At 46.0% G+C, this 22,675-nt stretch overlaps 1 protein-coding gene across 8 annotated transcripts in view; it reads left to right on the forward strand.

The window, feature by feature from the left end:
- COL2A1 (collagen type II alpha 1 chain) overlaps positions 1–21,750 on the forward strand; it is a 99,389-nt gene extending 77,639 nt beyond the window's left edge. For all 8 annotated transcript variants that reach the window (XM_083427281.1, XM_083427283.1, XM_083427282.1 and 5 more), the window contains 14 exons: positions 2,429–2,482; positions 5,478–5,639; positions 5,742–5,849; positions 7,506–7,613; positions 9,049–9,102; positions 10,268–10,375; positions 12,546–12,599; positions 14,243–14,350; positions 15,160–15,213; positions 15,790–15,897; positions 17,563–17,851; positions 18,851–19,038; positions 19,766–20,008; positions 21,061–21,750. In XM_083427281.1, the coding sequence (XP_083283407.1) occupies positions 2,429–2,482; positions 5,478–5,639; positions 5,742–5,849; positions 7,506–7,613; positions 9,049–9,102; positions 10,268–10,375; positions 12,546–12,599; positions 14,243–14,350; positions 15,160–15,213; positions 15,790–15,897; positions 17,563–17,851; positions 18,851–19,038; positions 19,766–20,008; positions 21,061–21,207 (1,785 nt within the window). In that variant the 3' untranslated portion in view covers positions 21,208–21,750. The remainder of the gene's footprint in view (positions 1–2,428; positions 2,483–5,477; positions 5,640–5,741; positions 5,850–7,505; positions 7,614–9,048; positions 9,103–10,267; positions 10,376–12,545; positions 12,600–14,242; positions 14,351–15,159; positions 15,214–15,789; positions 15,898–17,562; positions 17,852–18,850; positions 19,039–19,765; positions 20,009–21,060) is intronic.
- The last annotated feature ends 925 nt before the right edge of the window (positions 21,751–22,675 follow it).

Genomic DNA, 22,675 nt, shown 5'->3' on the forward strand with positions numbered 1-22,675 from the left:
GGTGCAAAATGGCAGCAACAATGACAGGTTCCGACGAGATATTGCTGGAAGTTGGCACCGATTGTGGGAGGCAGCAGGGCAGTCAGGGAGCCCATAGGTGTACCGCCTTGGCGGCTGGTTCATCCCACCTCATTGGTGGGCCAGCCCTGGGCTGTTGTGTCTCATATAGCAATAGCAATAATAATAATAATAATAATAATAATAATAATAATAATAATAATAATAAATTTATTATTTGTACCTCACCCATCTGGCTGGGTTTCCCCAGCCACTCTAGGCGGCTTCCAACAAAGATTAAAAATACTTCGTCTACATAAGGTCATAGGTTCAGCTTCTGCTGTTTCTGCTTAAGTCTCTTGGGTGGGATTAAGTATTTATCGAATTTTGATATTTCTTTTTTAAATCCTAACTTTTTGTCTTTCGCTAATCTGTACTTAATTTGAATATATTGAAACCAATCACTAATATGAGCTTTAATTTCTGTATAATCCTTTAATTCCAATTCTACGTTTTCTTCCTTTAATACCATTTTATAGGTAGCCCAGTTTTCTTTCATATTTAACTTTTTCACTGCGACAATTTCTGCTGGCGATGCCCACCAAGGAGTTTTCGGTTCTAGGAGTCTTTTATATTTCTCCCATATTTTATATATAGGCTTTCTGACTATACGCCCTAGGAAGCCTTTATGCACTTTGACTCTTTCATCTATTAGATAGGCATGCCATCCAAATCTTGTCTCTACTCCCTCTAAATCCAATACATCCGAGGCATCTAATTTGATCCATTCTTTTAGCCAGGTCAGACCCACCACATCATGATATAACTCCATGTCAGGGAGGCCAAATGCTCCTCTCTCCTTCTTATCCATCATTATTTTGTGTTTTATTCTTGGTTTTTTCCCTGACCACAGTGGGAAGCCACTGCCAGTTAGTATAAGATTGGCCTGTTTCAACCTAATGCCCTCTCTATGCTGTTGGACTACAACTCCCATCAGCCCCAACCAGCATGCCCAGTGGTCAGGGATGATAAAACATGTAGTCCAACAACACTTGGAAGGCTACAGGTTGAGGGAGACTGTCACTGTAAGACAGTACCTAATACTGTTGTTCAGTGGCGCCAGTGCTGTGGAACGCCCTCCCATCAGATGTCAAGGAAATAAACAACCACAGTCATACCTCAGGTTGAAGTAGTTTCGGGATAAGTATTTTCGGGTTGCCCGCTGCAGTGACCCGGAAGTAACGGGGTGTGTTACTTCTGGTTTCGCCACTCGCACATGTGCAGACGGTCAAAATGAAGTCATGCACATGCGCAGAAGCGGTGAATCATGACCCGCAGACTCGCGGACGCGGGTCGCGGTCGCTTCTGGATGCAAACGGGCCTCTGGAATGGATCCCATTCGCATCCAGAGGTACCACTGTATCTTACTTTTAAAAGACATCTGAAGGCAGCCCTGTTTAGGGAAGTTTTTAATGTTTGATGCTGTATTGTTTTTAACTTTCGGTTGGAAGCTGCCCAGAGTGGCTGGGGAGGCCCAGCCAGATGGACAGGGTATAAATAATAAGACAACAACAATAACAACAACAACAAGAATAATGTATAAAAGACACAAGATCACAGCCTAGGCCAAGCTAGCTCCTGTCTTCAGAAAGGTTTTTCAAACTTGATTATTCTTTCATGATGGCCAAGAAGTGGAGAAGCTAAAGTGGGAGGGCTCTTTCATAAACGGGGCTTCCAGGGAACCATCGAGATTTGCACTGCTTTATTAGAGGCGAGGTATCTGCAGCCTAGTCTCCTGCCCATCTGTGGGCCAGCTCTCTCACTTGATGCTTTTAACAAGCTTGGATGTTATGGGTGCTATGGGCAACCACGATCTAGAACAGACATCAGCCCAAGAAATGGTTGTGTGGTGAGCTGGGCTTTGAGAGCATGGTCAGCTGGTAGAATCAGTACCGATCGTGTTTTAGTGAAGGGTCCTTGCCCCCGTGCCTGAAACACATCAGCACTGACACACAGCAGGGGAGAAATAGAAGGACTCCCTTATTCAGTCTGGCCTCTTTTTTGACCTCAGCAGGTAATTCTCGAAGCCAAAGAGGGTTTCTTATATGCTTTCCAAACTTCACCAAACTGAAACCTTTTTTAGATGGAATCTACACACATATTAAAAAATGTTCTGGAAAAAAATGCTTTTTTTAAAAAGCGTTTTTAAAAATACATTGAATTTTCTGTAAAGCTCACCATCGCCATCTGGTGTCATGTTGTATATCGCACTTAAAACATGCTTGAAACCTTTTATTTGCAACTGTATAACTGAGTCTTCAGTGAAACAGGCTGAAAATAAAGGGGGTGGTCCTGCAGTTTCCCCAACCACCCGCTGGTGCCTCAAATGTTCCTGGGTGCTCTGTTCATAATCCTTTTTATTTCTTCCCAGGGTGCTACTGGATTCCCTGGCGCAGCAGGAAGAGTTGGACCACCAGGCCCTAACGTAAGTTGTTGGTCATTGATAGGCATTTGTTTTGTTTTAAATTTATATTATAGGCAACCAAGAAAGAGGTATTCAATGGGAATGCTTTCTGGTTTGTTTGTTTTTTAATAGCTTTATGTCTTTACCAAAGTGTTAGCTAAAAGCCTGAAGCAGGAACCAAGTGGGTTTGTGAATAAAACAAAATATTTAGGAGATAAGAGTGGGTAGACTGACAAGTGTTGGGGTGATTCAGATTAAATGTGGCGAAGGCCACACACACACACACACACACACACACACACTATACAGTGGTGCCCCGCAAGACGAATGCCTCGCAAGACGGAAAACCCGCAAGACGAAAGGGTTTTCCGTTTGCAGAGGCACTTCGCAAGACGAATTTCCCTATGGGCTTGCTTCGCAAGACGAAAAATGACGAAAAATTTTGATTATTTTTTTCCCCCTCCAAAACCCCTTTTCCTGAAGCGCTAAGCTGCTAAAAGCATTTTAGCAGCAAAACCGCTAATCCCCCAAGCCTTAAAAAGCCGTTTTTAGCCCTTAAAATGTCAATAGCGCTAATAGCGCTACTCCGTCAATGGGCTTGGTTCGCAAAACGAAAAAACCGCAAGACGAAAAGACCTGCGGAACGGATTCTTTTCGTCTTGCGAGGCACCACTGTATGTGTGTATATATATATATATGGTGTTTAAAACGTGTTTTATGTGTTTATATCAATTATTTTAGGAATAAAAGAGAGGAAATCATAAATGGAAGCTAATTCGGGATAACTTCACAGGAGAGGGATATAGAAGTGGCAGAAACTGAGGCTGCAGTCACCCACTTACGTGGGAGTAAGCCCTACTGAACAGTTAGACTTATTTTTACAGTGCAAGCCTACTCAAAATTAAGACTCCGGTGGGTAGAAACGTCAAATGCTTCTGTTGAGTTGCCTTGATAAAAGCACTAAAACTTAAGTCACATGGAAGTTCCTTCTTCCATGGTCTATTCTTTTACCTAGTTAAAAACAACAAAGATCTGACTAGCAACTTGAGTGGACTTCCTAACAAGTCTGGTTTATTCACGTATAACCTCTGATGCTTTTGATACTCCACCTGGAATTATGGAAGTAGTCCCTTGAACCTGACCTGTATTAATTGGTTAGAGGCCTTTTTTCCTGGGACCTGCCAAGTTCTAAATCACTTGACTTCTACTTGCACAACAACCAGTGGGGCTCTAACCTTGAATACTTTCAACCCTAGGAGCTTACAAAATGCATTTAAAGTTCTCCTTTCACTTCCTTTAATATGAGTCTGGGGGGGGGGGGGGACACCTCAATTGGTCTTAAATGACTGATGTGATATTTTATCTCCTGCAATTAGAGTTTGTTTTTCACTCCAGGTGTCTGGTTTAGATGCTTTCAGGTGGGATCATCAGGACATTTCTCTGATTAAATTGATGACCAACCTGCTCATGGATTCAGGCTAGATTGTAATTAGGGTTGCCACCTTTGGTCAGATGAAATAAGGGACAGGTCGGGGGAAATTGGGGGGTAAAAATTACTTTACCTGGTGCAGAATGAAATGACTTCAAAGCCAATTTGATATTGGTTGCATGCATGATAAGCATGTTTGGGTGAGCACACAAATGCCTGTTTTTCTTTTTATGACTTTGAAAATGGGACAGATTGGGGGCCAAACGGGACAGGGTACTTTGTGCCCCAAAATGGGAGAGTCCCGTTTTTTGAGGGATTACAACCTTAGTTGTCGTGAATGCAAGAAAAAGCAGCGTCTCATAGAACATCTTCAAAACCTTTGGGGACCTTTTAGCTTTTGGGAGGTATACTGTATTTTTCGCCCCATAGGACGCACCTTTTCCCCTCCAAAAATGAAGGGGAAATCTGTGTGCGTCCTATGGGGCGAATGCAGGCTTTCGCTGAAGCCTGGAGAGCGAGAGGGGAGTTCCCGCAGGGCTCCCTAGGACCCGCGCTTCAGAAAGATATCTGCAGCCTGCTTCCCGGAGTGTGGGGCGCGCTGAAGCAGAGCGCCCCCGCTTCGGAAAGATATCCACAGCCTGGGGAGCCCTGCGGAAGTTCCCACAGGGCTCCCTAGGCTGCGGATAGCAGCCTGCTGCCTGGAGCACGGGGCGCCCTTCGGTGGGAGTTGCCGCGGGCTCGCAAGGCTTGCGGATAGCAGCCCGTTCTGGGGGCTGGGGTTGGGGGAAGCTCGGGCTTCCCCCGCACCAGCCCCACGGCTGGGGGGGGGAATATATTTTTTTTATTCATTCCCCCCCCCCCCCAAAAAAGGAGGTGCGTCCTATGGGCCAGTGCGTCCTATAGGGCGAAAAATACGGTAAGTAAATCTGGAGGCTGACAGGAAGCTTTTATCTCAATTCACGTTGTACCCAAAAGAATCTTATTGTGTCCTGAAGCCTAACAACTTGCAGATAAAGTGGATTCATGTTTTCGCTCAACAGTATAACTTTTTTTTTGAAAATAATATTTATTACTTTTCCAACAATTTAAACACTACAAAACAAAAAACAACAAAAAACAACAATACAATAAAATACAAAAACACTACATATCACTAACACATTAAAGTAACAAAACCAAAGAAGAACAGTTTAAAACACCTCAAACAATTTCAATATCTTATCTTTCATTCACTTATTTCACCAACCTCCTCACACCTCCCTTTTTGTATTCCACTTCTATCAATTGTTTCAGCAATTCCTTTCCATCTTCCTCTGTTTTCTATCCTATAATTATCTTAAGGCATTCTAACCTTATTTTTTCCTTTAATATTCTATTAATCTATTTATACTTAAATCCTTATAACATTTCTACTAAAGCCATATAACTTCATTCCAACGTTCTTCTAACATTCATTAATTTTACAGTATTTCTGTAAATAGTCTTTAAACTTTTTCCAGTCTTCTTCCACCGACTCTTCTCCCAGTATAACTTTTAATGCAGAGAATCGGTCTCTGGGGATCTTACTGGCTCTTCCTTTCCCCATAGGGCAATCCCGGTTCTGCAGGACCTCCCGGTGCCCCTGGTAAAGATGGTCCCAAGGGTGCTCGTGGTGACGCAGGCCCCACTGGCCGTGCTGGCGATCCCGGTTTGCAAGGTCCTGCTGGTCCCCCAGGCGAGAAGGGAGAATCTGGAGAAGATGGCCCTCCTGTACGTATTCATCCTGCCTTCTTTGCATGTACAATGGATCTGGCTTGCTGCTTTGTCATTTGCAAATTAACACCCATCTCTGCCCTTTTCTTTCCCCTCCAGGGTGCTGACGGCCCACCTGGACCTCAAGGCTTGGCAGGTCAGAGAGGGATCGTTGGTCTCCCTGGTCAGCGCGGTGAGAGAGGCTTCCCTGGTCTGCCGGGTCCTTCCGTAAGTGATCTCAGGAGCTTGTTGTTGTTGTTGTTTAGTCGTTTAGTCATGTCCGACTATTCGTGACCCCATGGACCAGAGCACGCCAGCCACTCCTGTCTTCCACTGCCTCCCGCAGTTTAGTCAAACTCATGCTGGTAGCTTCGAGAACACTGTCCAACCATCTCGTCCTCTTTCGTCCCCTTCTCCTTGTGCCCTCCATCTTTCCCAGCATCAGGGTCTTTTCCAGGGAGTCTTCTCTTCTCATGAGGTGGCCAAAGTATTGGAGCCTCAGCTTCAGGATCTGTCCTTCCAGTGAGCACTCAGGGCTGATTTCCTTCCGAATGGATAGGTTTGATCTTCTTGCAGTCCATGGGACTCTCAAGAGTCTCCTCCAGCACCATAATTCAAAAGCATCAATTCTTCGGCGATCAGCCTTCTTTATGGCCCAGCTCTCACTTCCATACATCACTACTGGGAAAACCATAGCTTTAATTATACGGACCTTTGTTGGCAAGGTGATGTCTCTGCTTTTTAAGGCGCTGTCTAGGTTTGCTGAGGAGCTTAAGTTAGCAAAAATGTGGAGAGGCAGGCAGTACTTTTGGGCTTGAAGCACGAGGAGATGTGTGTCTGTTTCTCAAGTATATACTAAGCCTGTGGCCTCAACGCCATCCATCGGTGATAGAACTACAAAACCTGTCAGGGGTGCAATTTACTGCATTCTGAGTACTTGGGCATTCTGAGTACTTGTGGATCAGGGAATTTTTTTTTTTTTTTTTGTCGTATTCTGAAATGCCGAATGTGTTAGGATAATTTGTCTTACAGATTCATAAATGACCAGTTGGCATCACAAATAAGTCTCTTTAGCTTACCAAGTATGAAAATGGAAAGGGTTTTGGGGAAATTGATGTTTGGGCACCAAACGGGGGGGGAGAGATCTAGACCCGCAGAGAGTGAGACCTGATTCCCAATATCCAGTCTCTACCCTCTCCAGTTAAAGGAGTTAAGATTTCCTCTGTAGGAAAAGCCCTGAGGTCATGGAGAGCTGCTAGCTGGCAGTACTGTGCTACGTGGACCATCTGCTTTGCACTTGACACACATTTTGTAGGCCTGGGTTGAGTGGCTTCCCCTCGCCCCACTCCTTTCCCAGGGAAAACCCACTCTTTCGGCTCTTCTGGAACAAGCAGCAGTCTGTGGAAAATCCAGGTTGCCATTTGCTTCTATTGAGCGCTAAAGAGCAGCTTTCCCTGGACGAAAGCAGTGGGACAAGAGGATAAGCCCATAGTCGTGTACAGCAAACTCTCTGATATACTATGCTCCCGTTGCTCAGTCCCAGCTCCTGCCAACCTAGCAGTTCGAAAGCACATCCAAGTGCAAGTAGATAAATAGGTACTGCTCTGGCGGGAAGGTAAACGGCGTTTCTGCGCGCTCCTCTATTTCGCCAGAAGCGGCTTAGTCATGCTGGCCACATGACCCAGAAGCTGTACGCCAGCTCCCCCAGCCAATAAAGCAAGATGAGCGCCGCAACCCCAGAGTCGGCCACGACTGGACCTAATGGTCAGGGGTTCCTTTACCTTTACCTTTAGGTGACAGTCAAAATCCTGCCAGGTCTGCTCTGAGCAAAGTACCTGTTCTTTACTTGTTCTGATTTTTTTCTTCCCACCCTCTTCTTTTCAGGGTGAGCCTGGTAAACAAGGAGCTCCCGGGGGCCCTGGAGACAGAGGTCCACCTGGCCCAGTTGGTCCACCTGGCCTGACTGGTCCCTCTGGCGAACCTGGACGTGAGGTGAGCATACTCAACTTGTTCTATGTGTGGCCTGGGGGAAAGAGTAACATATCCTATTTTAAAACTGCATTCCTACAGCAAAACATGTCAAGGGGCAGAGGATTGGGGGGGGGGGATGAAAACTTGTTTTTTTCTTTCAATGCCCCAGAGTGGAACAGACTTTTAAAAATAAAACACGCAGATAATATTTTAAACCAGCCTTCTCCCAACCTGTTGCTCTTCAGATGTTGTTGGACTCCAACTCCCATCAGCTGGCATAGTGAATGGCCAGGGGTGATGGGAATTGTAGTCTAGCAAGGAAGCGCTGGGTTAGAGAAGGTTGATGTGATAGCATTTCCAATACTGTATTTGTAGCACTTCCCATTACAGTGATTGTTGGTTTTGATTTATGCTGCAGCAGCCTCAATTTAGCAATGCATTTCCAGGAAATATTCTAAAGAGTGCATGCATCATTCTTAAACCCTGATCCTAAACATATTTCCTTCTTGGCCTTTAGAGGGAATTACTTCCTTTTGATTAAAATCATAGCCATTAATGTCGTTTAGAAGTCATCGACTGCCTTGTAAGGGATACAATCTACATTTTTCTTACATGTGGACCCCTTTTGCTTTTAAGGTTTGTAAGGGATGGCTATATTTAGCAGCAGCCCATTGGGGGGGTCAGGGAGGGGTGCAATTAAATAAGCTTTAGATTACCCCCCACTCTCTTCTCCAAGTAGCCTTCCAAAACCTTTGTTGCTGATCAGGAATCTAAAGCTACGATCCATGTTGTAATTTTCCTCCACTTAACACCCCACCGCTCCCTGAAAACAAACCCAGTGTTTCTAAAATGCTGGCATCTGCCAAAAAAGTTACTAGCCGTTCAAGGAACTGATTGCTTCCAGCCTATAGTGGGCTGGGCTTTTCTGCAAGTGGGATTCCACTGGGTAGAGGTGACGGGCAATTAATTGTAACTGCAACTTTATAAGCAGTATTTAAAAGAGGTGAATTTGGGGAGTGCTGAAAGGTGGTTCCTCAGCAATTCAAGAAAGCAGTTCTTCCAGTTCTGGGTTACTGTCTCCTCCTCCTTTGCCAGCCAGTGGTGCCTGGGCTTGGCTTGAGGGTTGGCTTTGCAAGAGGAGCTGCGAAGGAGCTCTTTCAAATGCTTGGACTAGGATCTGCTAAACCTGATGCCCAAGTTTGCTGGGAGCAAGGTGTCAGTTTCCTGCAAAAGTAGGTTCCAAGAAGGAACGGTCTCCAGATTACCTTGGAGGAGGGGCATACATGACTGCGATGAGTGTATATTGGCAAAGGCTGCTTGTCAAGCCAAGGTTGTGAATTGGGAATGATTTTAGGAAATGCAACTCACTGGGGCGGTTGGCTATACCTTCTCAGAAAGGGACACAGCGCCACTTCCTTGGCTCCTAAGGATAAACGCCTATCATTTTTATTCTCAGGGCAATCCTGGCTCAGACGGTCCCCCAGGCAGAGATGGTTCCCCTGGCATGAAGGTGAGTGTCCCATCTCAAAGGAGCATTAACCACTGATGTATTTAAATATGATTTGCTCAAGGAACGTGTGTCGCTCGAGTCAAAAATCTAATGCCATGTGGGTATAATCTCAGGGCATAATCCAGGTGGGAGCAGCATACCTGCTTAATCTTTCTGTCCACGTTCTTAGCCCTTACTTTCCTTGTTCTTAGCCCCACAATTTTCTCATGCATCTCTTCCACCTCTTTCCCTGAAATCTGAGTAACGCAGCAACATTTTGTGGAATAAGCCATTAACATTACCCTTTCTTACACAATTTATTCCAGCCACATAATATGCATTTTGGTTTTTTTGGTTTCCCCCCCAATAATGTTTATTAGGTTTCTTACAAATATAACACATACTAAAAAACCCATAAAGAAAAAATAGAAAGAAAAATAAAACAAATAAAGCAAATAACAACAAAAGATATAGCAACAGTTACACAAATACAATACAAATTAATGATTGATTAAACTTCCAACCTCATAAACATATTACTTGACTTCCTCCAGTCCCTCCCATCTGAATTTCATTGTAACTAAATGTAGGAGTTTGCCAATATTCAAAAACAATATTCCAATTATAGTCAAGTTTCTTAACTTTTCTTAACCTTCTAAATCTCATTTAATAATTAAATCCTAATTTAATCCTAGGCCTAATTGATACTTTCAGGTAACTTCTAATTTTCAATGTTGCGATATCTATTCAAATAGTCTTTAAATTTCTTCCAATCTTCTTGATATTCCTCTTCTTTCTGGTCGCGGATTCTCCCAGTGAGGTCAGCTAGCTCCATGAAGTCCAACATCTTCATCTGCCATCATAATATGCATTTTGGGAGGCGGGAAGAAAGGCTGCTCTCTCCCTCTATCCCTATGTCCTATGGCAGTGCCTTGTTTGTTAGTCTGTTCCTTGCTGTTCAACCAAAGGTTTTCCCACACCTCTTCACCAAAGTCTTCCAAGAGCCTTCTCAGATTGCTCAATCAGCCCCAGCACCTGCCATATCTTCTAAGAGCATGGAACCAGTCGGGGGGGGGGGGGGGAAGAAGGGACGGGGAGGAAATGTCCCATCAGCGGGGTTGCTGTCCCTCACTGCATCTCATATACATATTTGGTATTTAATGCATCTCCTTTGTCCCCCTGACAGGGTGATCGTGGTGAGACTGGTGCTGTCGGTGGCCCTGGAGCTCCCGGCCCACCTGGTTCTCCTGGTCCTGTTGGTCCAACTGGTAAACAAGGAGATAGAGGTGAAGCGGTGAGTATCCAGTAAACATGCCCTAAGCGATGGCACGTGGGAAGCCATTTAATTAAAATGGCATTGATTTGGTATTGTAATAATTTGTGAAAAATGGGTTGTAATTTGGAAAATCAATAATTGGCTGAAAAGAAAAACACACCGTGCACTAGGTGGGTCCCCAGATGTTGTTGGACTACAATGTCCATAATCCCCAGCCAGAATGGCCAGTGTTCAGGGATGATGGGATATGTAGCCCAACAACATCTAAGAACCCAAGGTTGGGAACTGGTGCACACCGGTTGCTGTTAGCCATGATAGCTTGTGAACTTCCTGAAACGTAAGGTTGGGACAGAATGCTAGGCTAGAGGGGACTTCTTAATGGAATGCTATAAGAGGTTGATTGAATTGCCATGACTTGCTAGATGGTTTTCCCTTTCCTATGGCTTTGCTGAAACCTATCCTTCCAGACGTTTCCGTGCGCTGCTCTGGTTTCTCCAGAAGCTGGCTAGTCATGCTGGCCACATGACCCGGAAAAACTGTCTGCGGACAAACGTCGGCTCCCTGGGCCAGTAAAGCGAGATGAGCGCTGCAACCCCAGAGTCATTCGTGACTTTACCTTTTTATCCTTCCAGAATACAGTGGTGCCTCGCAAGACGAAATTAATCCGTTCCGCGAGTCTCTTCGTCTAGCGGTTTTTTCGTCTTGCGAAGCAACCCGATTAGCGGATTAGCGCTATTAGCGGCTATTAGCGGCTATTAATGGCTTAAGGGATTAGCGGATTAGCTGCTAAAAGGCTATTAGCAGCTTAGCGCCTTAGAAAAAGGGGGTGGGGAGCGAAAAAAAATCTCAAGAATCGCAAGACATTTTCGTCTTGCGAAGCAAGCCCATAGAGAAATTCGTCCTGTGAAGCGCATTGAAAAACAGAAAACCCTTTCATCTAGCGGGTTTTCCGTCTTGCGAGGCATTCGTCTTGCGGGGCACCACTGTATTTAGAATCTACAGGATTTCCCAGTTTGGGCCAAACTTAGAATCATAGAGCTGAACAATGGGGGTGGAGATTCTCCTTCAGGTACAGTGGTACCTCAGGTTAAGTACTTAATTGGTTCTGGAGGTCCGTTCTTAACCTGAAACTGTTCTTAACCTGAAGCACCACTTTAGCTAATGGGGCCTCCCGCTGCTGCCACGCCGCCAAAGCACAATTTCTGTTCTCATCCTGAAGCAAAGTTCTTAACCCAAGGTACTATTTCTGGGTTAGCGGAGTATGTAACCTGAAGCGTATGTAACCCGAGGTACCACTGTTTACAGGACCGAGGCCATTTAGCAGTAAACTGCAAGTGGCAGCAGGCCTCTCTGATGGGTGAGGAAATGGAGCTGTGGGCAGGATCCAGCAGGAAGGGACAAAGAGACACTCTGAACCCAAGAGCTGGAGCTCTTGTCTCTCATTTTAAGGCTCTGCATCAAGTGTGAACACACTGTGACCTTCTAAACGTTGCTGAACAGCCCCAGCCATTCCTAGAACAGGCAGAACTGGTTCTGTGGGGATGAAATTAATGGATTAGGAACCCCGTAAGAAGATATTCACATCAATAAATAGTACCTTCAGAAGCCTCCTCTCGGGTAATTGCTGTGCCTCTTTCAAAATGTGAAAGCAGAATAAAATAAATCTCGGCTTGGCTTGTGGGTGGTGCATTTTAAGATCAGCAGTTCAAACGTTTCCCTGAGAGACCAGACGGATGCGGGTGAAAAGGACCTCAGGGATCATCTAGTCCCATCCCCTGAAATGCAGGAATATACAGCTATCCCGTATGGGGATCGAACCTGCAACCTTAGCATTACCGACACCGCACTCTAACCAACTAATCCAGCTACTTAGCTTGGGCCAAACAGCATGTTGTGCTCAGTCACATGTAGTTCCTCCCCCTTTGAACCTTGTTTACAGTGCATAAGTAGAATGATGAAGGCACTTCTTAACCCTTTCCCGTCTAGTGGGACTTTCTGCTACAAATATCCATACCTCAGCTGCTGTGTGGTTTGGGTCAGGCCTTGAAGGAGAGCCCTGTGCATGACTGTACCGTACTAGATTCGAATCCTGTTGGTCAACACGGAGAGCTGTGGCCTCTGGTTTCATCTCAGCATGGAGAAGGTGCCCAGTAGTCAGCTTATAATTTTTGTTTTCATCTTTCTCCAGGGTGCTCAAGGTCCAATGGGTCCTGCTGGTCCTGCAGGAGCACGCGGCATGCCCGTGAGTATTTATTTCTCCTTTACCCACTTTCATTTTTCCTGGGCTCCCAGTAGAGGCTGTTGCATTTACTGAGCATCCCCAGAGTCACTGCCGTGTACATCCAAAAGAGGAAAGTTTCCTTCCAATTTGTGCTTTTGACACAATGAATGAGTGCTTGAAGTTATAATAATAATAATAATAAATTTTATTTATATCCCGCCCTCCCCAGCCGAAGCCGGGCTCAGGGCGGCTAACAACAATTAAATAATCAAACAATCAAATAGTCAAACATTCTAAAAACATTCCATTATAAAAATTAATTAAAGTCAAATTAATGGCAACCGTTGAGCAAAATTCTGTGCAGGTTGCCAGAGGAGGGAGTCAGGCTGGGACCTGACCAAAGGCCTGGTGGAACAACTCTGTCTTGCAGGCTCTGCGGAACGATGTCAGGTCCCGCAGGGCCCTAGTCTCTTGTCACAGAGCGTTCCACCAGATTGGAGCCGCAGCCGAGAAAGCCCTGGCTCTAGTTGAGGCCAGCCTAACCTCTCTGAGGCCTGGGACCTTCAGGATGTTTTTATTTGACGAGCGTAGGTTTCTCTGTGGGGCATACCAGGAGAGGCGGTCCCGTAGGTACGAGGGTCCTAGGCCGTATAGGGCTTTAAAGGTTAAAACCAGCACCTTAAACCTGATCCTGTACTCCACCGGGAGCCAGTGCAGCTGGTATAGCACCGGATGAATGTGATCTCGCAGTGAAGACCCTGTAAGGAGTCTCGCTGCGGCATTCTGCACCCTCTGGAGTTTCTGGGTCAGTCTCAAGGGCAGCCCCACGTAGAGCGAAGTTCTTGCTCTTAGAACACGACCACCTGCCATTTGAACAAAAATGTTGTATTCATCGGACACAGAGGCAAACAGCAATAAGTACTCTGAGTGTGGTCATTCAGGAGCAGTTGCCTCTTACCTGTAGTAGTCACAGGAGTACTTTGCCCACCTTTCCTGAAAAGAGGGTCTTAGTTACAGTACTGTGAAGATTTCCTCTCCTTTCTATAAAGGAAGCATAGTGATCCTAGCAATCGCAGCCCTAAGGAACAGGTAAAAGCCCTGGGGACTTCTGCTTTATTTACTGCCTCCACCAGAGAGCAACGGAGAACATCTTTCTCTGTATTAATCAGTGCCACTTCCCGACACACACACCCCTTCGAAGTGCCGAGTGTTATATGTCTGTTTCCGCATAAAGGTTCTAAGATCAACCAGTTCATCTGCGCAAGCATAATTCTTAATCCCATGGCGTAACTGCACTCTGCTTCAGCTCAAAGATGCTCATGGATTCAGAGCCAGAAATTAACTGGTTTCCGCTAACTGGTCAGCTGCTGCCTCGAGGCTTGCACAAGACACCAGGCAAAGGAGTTCTAGGCAGTCACAGGGAATGTGTCCCCCCCCCCCCCAGCATAGGACCATGAAGTCAAGTCACTTGCAGGAGAAACAGAGGCCCTTTGTGACATCAGAACATAGCAACCAACAGGGTCGAGAGATGTTGGCCAAGTGTAGGGCTGCCAGGAGGGAAGTTGTGTCCAGATCTGCAGGCAGCATCGCCACCCCGTACTATGTTGCCAAACTTTGCGCATGACTCTCTTGCCCTGAATGCCGCTTGTGTTCTCTCCTCCTAGGGTCCACAAGGTCCTCGCGGCGACAAGGGTGAAGCTGGCGAGGCAGGGGAGAGAGGTCTGAAGGGTCACAGGGGATTCACTGGCCTGCAGGGTCTTCCTGGGCCTCCCGTAAGTTTTGGTTTCCGTATCTTTAGAGTAGAATTTGGTCCGTGGTGTTCTGTTCTAGGCTTGTCATGGGCTCAGGGGAGTTTTGGGTTTGAGTCTATCTGCTGCAGCAGGGATGTGAATCAATTTCTCCCTGCAGGGATGCCTGTCTGCCTAATTAGTATTTATTTGTTTATTTATTAACTTCCCTTTATAGTATTTATCCCTGGGTAGTTGGTTAAATGGGACACGGGTGGCGCTGTGGGTTAAACCACAGAGCCTAGGACTTGCCGATCAGAAGGTCGGCGGTTCGACTCCCTGCGATGGGGTGAGCTCCCGTTGCTCGGTCCCTGCTCCTGCCCACCTAGCAGTTCGAAAGCACCTCAAAGTGCAAGTAGATAAATAGGTACCGCTCTGGGAGGAAAGTAAACGGCGTTTCCGTGTGCTGCTCTGGTTGGCCAGAAGCGGCTTAGTCATGCCGGCCACATGACCCGGAAGCTGTACGCCAGCTCCCTCGGCCAGAAAAGTGAGATGAGCACCGCAACCCCAGAGTCGGCCATGACTGGACCTAATGGTCAGGGGTCCCTTTACCTTTACTAGTTGGTTAAATGCAGCATACAGTTGAAGATAAAACATCGTCGGCACAGTACAGGTCTAGCAATTAAAGCAGCAAAGTAAAACCTTAAGGAGGTAGAAAATAATTTTGGCATGGAACGTCCTTGAAGCCATTCTCTACAACTCCTAAACTCTTTAGGCCCTTCTGCAGAGAGGCTGTGACATGGCTGGTATGTAACTATGGCTTTGCTTCCCCACCCCCTCACCTTTTCCCATAGGGTCCTTCTGGCGATCAAGGTGCATCAGGTCCGGCTGGTCCTTCTGGTCCCAGGGTAAGTCCAATCTCCCCAATAAGAAGAGCTCCTTTCCTTGGCGAAAGACCAGGGTGTGTTGTGGCTGGGTGTTAAGACTCTGCTGTGTACACTAGCCTTATTCACTAAGTGTCTTGTGTGTTGCTCAGTTTTTTCAGCTGGTAGAATGTGAGATTGTTATATCCAGGCCCCAATTTCTGGATGCCAGCTGATTTGGGGAGAAATTAATGTATTTGGAGGAGAGAACTTTAAGAGGGAGAAGACTGATCTTCAATATTTTTGTATTACAAATAAATTTTAGTGATCAGAAATCTGGGGACCTCTGCTTTTTGTGTGTTGTGATATGAATATTTGTTTTGGCCTGGTGGGTTTTGAAATGTCGTCAAGAGTGTGTACATGGCTGATAACTGAAGAAGGTTCATTGGTCGATTATATGGTAAATGTCATATGTAGTGTGGGATCAGACACAATTCTACTGCGCTGCAATACTACCACTTGTAGATTTTACTATGTGGTTCTTTTAAGAAGCCCATCCCAGTACTTGCTAATGTTCATGGGCAGCCTGGTGTTAACTCATGCGCATTGTCTCTCTCCTAGGGTCCCCCAGGTCCAGTTGGCCCCTCTGGCAAAGATGGCTCTAACGGAATGCCTGGCCCCATTGGCCCTCCCGGTCCCCGAGGTCGTAGTGGAGAAACTGGCCAAGCTGTAAGTAACTGAAGGAACGGCATAAATGAAGTACAAGAAGCTGCACCCCCCAGTGTTAGAAACTAAGATATGAAAGCTAGGAGCTAAATGTCACCTTAAGGTTATGGGCGCAACGATGGAATGTCTCGGCGTGATTTTTTATAACAATAATTCAAAGCTGAAAATGAACTGCAGCTAAAATATTATGCTCATTTTTCACATGGTCTAGTCCTTCCCCTGCCCACCCTCCTAATATTCTTAAGAGGGTCTCTTCTCCAGTTTTCAGAGAGTGGCTGGCAGTGGGAAGGCAGAAAAAGGTCCTCCTTCCTTCCACAGGCGCAGGACTGTGCCCAAAGCTCAGAAACTGCTAGCGCCAATGAAATGAAAATTCCCTGTTGCAAAATGCACCTAGAACAGGGGAGTGCAAATTCTGTGCACTCTGTGTCTAGGCAGTCCCCTGCCCTTGTACCCTTTACCCAGCTGGTTTGACTGCCTCCGTGGAGCTTGCCTAGGTATTAATCAGTGGCTCAAATTATTTTGAGGGTGGCCTACAACCCTCTGTGCTGCGGAAGGGCTGTGCTTTGTCTCCCTGTGGGAATTACATGGGGTTCTATGAGCAGGATCTAATGTACAGCCCAGCACGTCTAATTAAATATTTGAAATCGATGAGAATTATTATCATCAAATATATACCACTCTCCTTTAAAAACAACAGAGCAGTTTACGGAAGAGCACCATAAAATAACATCTAAACTAGGGTTTCCCAAACTTGGGTCTCCGGCTGTTTTGGGACTACAGTTCCCATCATCCCTGACCAATGGTCCTGCTAGTTATGGATGATGGGAGACCCAAGTTTGAGAAACACTGATCTAAACCATATAATCCATCTCCAAAACAGCAGCAAGTATGATGATGACGATGATGATGATGTTGTTTAGTCGTGTCCAGCTTCGTGACCCCATGGACCAGAGCACGCCAGGCACTCCTGTCTTCCACTGCCTCCCGCAGTTTGGTCAAACTCATGCTGGTAGCTTCGAGAACACTGTCCCACCACCTCGTCCTCTGTCATCCCCTTCTCCTTGTGCCTTCAAACTTTCCCAACATCAGGGACTTTTCCAGGGAGTCTTCTCTTCTCATGAGGTGGCCAAAGTATTGGAGCCTCAGCTTCAGGATCTGTCCTTCCAGTGAGCACTCAGGGCTGATTTCCTTCCGAATGGATAGGTTTGATCTTCTTGCAGTCCATGGGACTCTCAAGAGTCTCTTCCAGCACCATAATTCAAAAGCATCAATTCTTCGGCGATCAGCCTTCTTTATGGTCCAGCTCTCACTTCCATACATCACTACTGGGAAAACCATAGCTTTAACTATACGGACCTTTGTCGGCAAGGTGATGTCTCTGCTGATGTCTCAGCAAGTGTGATAGCTTCTGTTAAGTCATCTTCCAGCAGCAGATGTACTACGGAGCTGGAAAGCATGAAAAAGACTTCTGATTCAGCCCCTCTTGCCCAAGAGTGAGACCATCTGGAACTTAAACTGTAGGTCCTATCGGCTCAACTTAGTCCCATGTCAGTGAAAGAATGCTCTCCGGAACGTGCGGGCCCATAAATGCACCTACCATATAGCAGGGGGTTGCTTTCATCCAACAGCAAGCATTTCAGGGCTGTCTCCCTTCCTTTAACCCTGTAGGGTCCTCCTGGAAACCCCGGACCCCCTGGTCCTCCTGGCCCACCCGGACCTGGCATTGACATGTCCGCCTTTGCCGGCCTGGGTCAGACGGAGAAAGGCCCCGACCCCATGCGCTACATGCGATCCGACCAGGCTTCTAGCAACCTGAGGCAGCATGATGCCGAGGTTGATGCCACCCTGAAGTCGCTCAACAACCAGATCGAAAGCATCCGGAGCCCCGAGGGCAGTAGGAAGAACCCAGCTCGTACCTGCCGTGACCTAAAACTCTGCCACCCCGAATGGAAGAGCGGTGAGTGTATTGGGGCTTGCCACTGCCTGGGTTGTGGGCTCAGGAGCCTCGCTTCCTATTCTGCAGCATAACAATCCCAGAGAGGTCTCTGCGTCTCACCACCCAGAGTAAGGTTGCCAGATTTTTAAAAATGAATCGGGACACTTTCCAACTTCCTGCTAAATGGATGGATTTTGTCAGGGGACTGATTTGTAAATCCGGGGACTGTCCCCAGGAAACGGGGACGCCTGGTAACCTTAACCCAGAGCATCTACAGGGACTGAGGCTACTGTTTCAGCACTTCTGATTCCTGCCACCAAAACGCATGGGAAACGTAGTCTCATCCCCACAGCAGAAGGCATGAAAGTGGCCTGTAGAATCTACACAGCTGACTGTGGATACATTTCCTCTCCCTGTGGAAGCCAGAGAGACACCCATCCACCCCTTCCCTTGGCATCAAATTCACAACCTTTTTTCTGACCCAAAGTCATTAACAAGAGTTTAAGCTCCTATCAAAATATTTAACGTGTTTAATTAAACACATCGGACCATAGTAACTAAATTGGTGTGTGTGTGTGTGTGTGATATTCATGTTATTGTATCCTAATAAAGTAAACAAAGCTTTTAGATCATATTTTTGTTGATCAGTATTTCAGAATGAAAATTGCCTGAATAATGTTTTAACAACCTACCATTTGCAGAGGCTTTAAAGCTCAAAGAATCGCACTTCCAATCCTCATAATTTCCAGAGCAGGATTACTGTGTGACTTGTTTAGCCTCATTTTGCGATTATATTTTAACACATAGTTAACTTTCCATTTGCAATCTGACACTAATAAATTCCATTCCCCTGTAGATATTATAATTGCTTAAGCTTCTGAATGTGCACATGGCACCTAAGGGATTGGGGGCGGGGTCACTGCAGGAAGTCAGTGACTAAGACCCAGCAGCACAGAACAGAGGTGTGATGAGAGAAAGAGGAAAAACACCGTACCAACTGCTTCTTTCTTAATTTTGCAGGCGACTATTGGATTGACCCCAACCAGGGTTGCACTCTGGATGCCATAAAGGTTTTCTGCAATATGGAGACGGGAGAGAGCTGTGTTTACCCCAAGCCTAGCAGCATTCCCAAGAAGAACTGGTGGACAAGCAAGAGCAAAGACAAGAAGCACATCTGGTTTGGAGAGACAATCAATGGAGGTTTCCACGTAAGTGGGTCAAGCTAGAATAAACGCTTTTGATATTTCATCCAAGGCATGCAAATCCAATGTGAACCCATGCAAGTAAACAGTTGCATTAGTGCAAGGCTTGGCGCTAGCATAACAGGATTACTTACACACATACGTACTATGCCATTCTCTGAATCTGCTCTGGAAGGTTGCAGTGGGGAGAGAAACCCAGAAGGGAGAGAATATTCTCCTTGCACTTATGGAATGTTCACCTTGCCGCTTAATGTTCTGCTTGCCCATTAATCGTTACGCTGACCCTCTGTTTTTATACTTGCATCTCACTATTCTTGTCTTTGAAATGTCTGTGTGAAACTTATTCTCCAACTTTGGGAGAAATGAGAAGAAATCAAGCAACACTGAGTGTTGTGACCAGGCAGCAGAAAGGAAACAGGAAGACTAATTTTAGAGTTTGCAGCAATGAGATTTGGTGATTACCACCAGCTTAGATTGCTTTTTAAAAGATTTAGACAAATTTGGGAATGATAAACCAACCATGACGGCTGATGTTCAGAGGCATCACCCTGATAGCAAAGTCAGCTGGTGAGTGCAGACAGGACGGTAGTCAAAGTAGGGTCACTGTGAGACAGGAGGGAGGTATTGGCATGGCCAAGGGAAACTCACAATCTACAGAGGTACGTGTTTTTGCTTTCTGTGGTCTTTCTAAGAAAGGCGTCTCTCAACCTCTGTCTTCTTGGTCCCTTTCCAGTTTAGCTATGGAGATGAGAACCTGGCTCCTAACACGGCCAACATCCAGATGACCTTCCTGCGCCTCTTGTCTACTGAAGGCTCTCAAAATATCACCTACCACTGCAAGAACAGCATTGCCTACATGGACGAGGCTTCCGGGAACCTTAAGAAAGCTCTCCTGATACAGGGATCCAACGACGTGGAGATCAGAGCCGAGGGCAATAGCAGGTTCACATATAGTGCCTTGCAGGATGGCTGCACGGTAAGTTTGAGGGGTTTGCTGGGGCTGCCACAGCAATATGACGTTGCTGGGTTAAAGGCACAGAACTATGGCAGCTGACAGCAGCAGCCAGCCAGGCTGGGCACTTGCCAAGGCCCAGTCTGACCATAATGAGAGGATCCGCAGAGAAGACTGTCAGGAATACTTCCATTCCACGTGAGAAACCAGCTAGATTGAATAGTGCGGCCCTAGCCTGAGTGGGACCCACAAAATCCTTTGTTTGGCCCTATTGCCACTATTTAGGAGGGCACTGTAGGGTGATAGCAGTGTTAAGAGACCCCTGGAGCCTGCCCCACAGGGTTGCTTTTTGGCTTCACTAAATCCCACGTTATTTGCTGATCTCGTTTCACAGAAGTGATCAAAGAGACAGTGATTCTCTCACCCTGTTCCCCACACTTGAAATCATCCATAGTGTGTAAAGTTAAAGGTACCCCTGACCATTAGGTCCAGTTGCAGACGACTCTGGGGTTGCGTACTCATCTCGCTCTATAGGCCGAGGGAGCCGGCGTTTGTCCGCAGACAGCTTCCGGGTCATGTGTCCAGCATGACTAAGCCACTTCTGGCGAGCCAGAGTAGCGCACGGAAACGCCATTTACCTTCCCACCAGAGCAGTACCTATTTATCTACTTGCACTTTACATGCTTTCGAACTGTTAGGTGGGCAGGAGCTGGGACCGAACAACGGGAGCTCACCCCGTTGCGGGGATTCGAACTACCGACCTTCCGATCAGCAAGCCCTAGGCTCTGTGGTTTAGACCACAGCGCCACTTGCGTCCCTGTGGGTTGTTAGTACTAGCTTCCAAAGTTGCATAGCAACCTGAGCAGGACAGAATGCATATCTTAAGATTCCCCAGATAACAGCAACACAGTAAAAGCTCTTGTGTTTTAGTATGTTTAGTACCATGGTTATTCCTGCCCTGCTTTCCAGAACTTTGATTTGTTCCAGCCAGCCACCCCCAGCAACTGATCCCAGCTGGAGATCTTGTGGCACTTAAAATAATGCATTCTTTTGTGGGTTTTTTCCTTCTATTCCAGAAACACACTGGTAAATGGGGGAAGACAATCATTGAATACCGTTCTCAGAAGACCTCGCGCCTGCCCATCATTGACATTGCACCTATGGACATTGGCGGAGCTGATCAAGAATTTGGTGTTGACGTTGGCCCAGCGTGCTTCTTGTAAAGAAAAAAAAGTTTCGAAAATTAATATTTTTTTAAAAAACCAGTCCATTACCATACAAAACCAACCCAAGGAACCCAAGTGCTCCCCAAATCACCTTGTAGGACTTTCTGCACTGAAGAGTTGAACCAAACCTTCTTCCCTTCCCAAAATTCCATCCGTTCCCTACGCTTACATTTTGGACTCTGTCAGTTTCCGAGGCAACCATCACTTGGGCAGACCATGAAAGCAAGCAAAGGAGAAAAAGGAAAAAAAGGAACAACAAATAATGGTATTATTTATTTATTGTCTTCCTGTAAGACCTTTCTTGGAAGCTAACTAGCAGGCAGGAAGGGTCCTTCCCCTCCAAGGTGCTGATGCCCCAAAATACAGGTTGTAGCCAATTCTTTCCCCCCCACCCATCCATCCATCCAACCAACCAACCCTGGGTGTGTATCACAAGCAAGATTACTGTGTATAATACTAAAAATGGTGCTATTATTATTGTAAAACAAGTCTGTATTTTTTAACATCAATTGATTATAAAAAAACCTTCGTTGGAAAGTACAAGTTGATCTGATTTTTGTTGTTGTTCTTACTATTTTTGCTTCTGTCCACCGTTCTGAATTCTACCAAGCCTCATCTACTCTCTCTCTCTACAAAATGAAGGAAGTCATAGGGTCAACTCTCAAACGTCCCTGGTTTTTAAGCTACCTCACACTTAAGGAAACATTTGTCAGTATGATCTCACCGCCGGCCACAAAAGAGATGAGGTGCAAGTTCGGGGACTCCCACCCCTTCCCACAGAAACACATGGTGCTTAAGACCCCCTTCAATGACCTGGTGCCTTTCTGAACTACAGCTCTCAGACACCAGGTTAGCACATTGCTACTCCCTTGCATAAGTGAGACTTGGCTGATGGCAGAACGCTCCTTTACCAATTCCTCTTCTTTTTGAGTAGACAAAACTATCTTTTGTTAGCCAACTTTGGCTGATTGTAAGCATATGTACACTTTTGAGTTACACAGAGCTCTGTTGGGCTAATAAAAGATAGCTTCTTACCTATTTTATATTTCTGGGACCGACACGGCAGTTACCACCTTTTTGTAAAGTTGGTCCCACTTTTACATTCTCTCTCTCTCTCTCTCTCTCACCACCTCTTCTGCTTTGATTTGTCTACTTTCAGAGTTAGTAAATCAAGAGAAAGGAGAGAGTTTCTGAAGTGCAAGGTAAAAAGAAGAGCAGGTTGTTCTCCTTTAAAAACTAAGGAATGTAAAATGACTAAAACACAGTCAGGCCCACGACATCACACACCCCAGATTCTATCGCGATCACCCCCATCACCATCAATACCAGTTGCTTTCTTTAATTTCTGCTCCCCCCACCCTTGCGCTCAAGGTAGAATGCTTTTCCTAATCCAAATAAAGACATCTTTGTTGAAGTTGTTCCGTGTGTATTAATTTTCACCCTAAGAGGTAATCTTTATTAAACA

Source organism: Podarcis tiliguerta (genome assembly GCF_965153285.1).
Source record: "Podarcis tiliguerta genome assembly, chromosome: 2".
Classification (NCBI taxonomy): domain Eukaryota; kingdom Metazoa; phylum Chordata; class Lepidosauria; order Squamata; family Lacertidae; genus Podarcis; species Podarcis tiliguerta.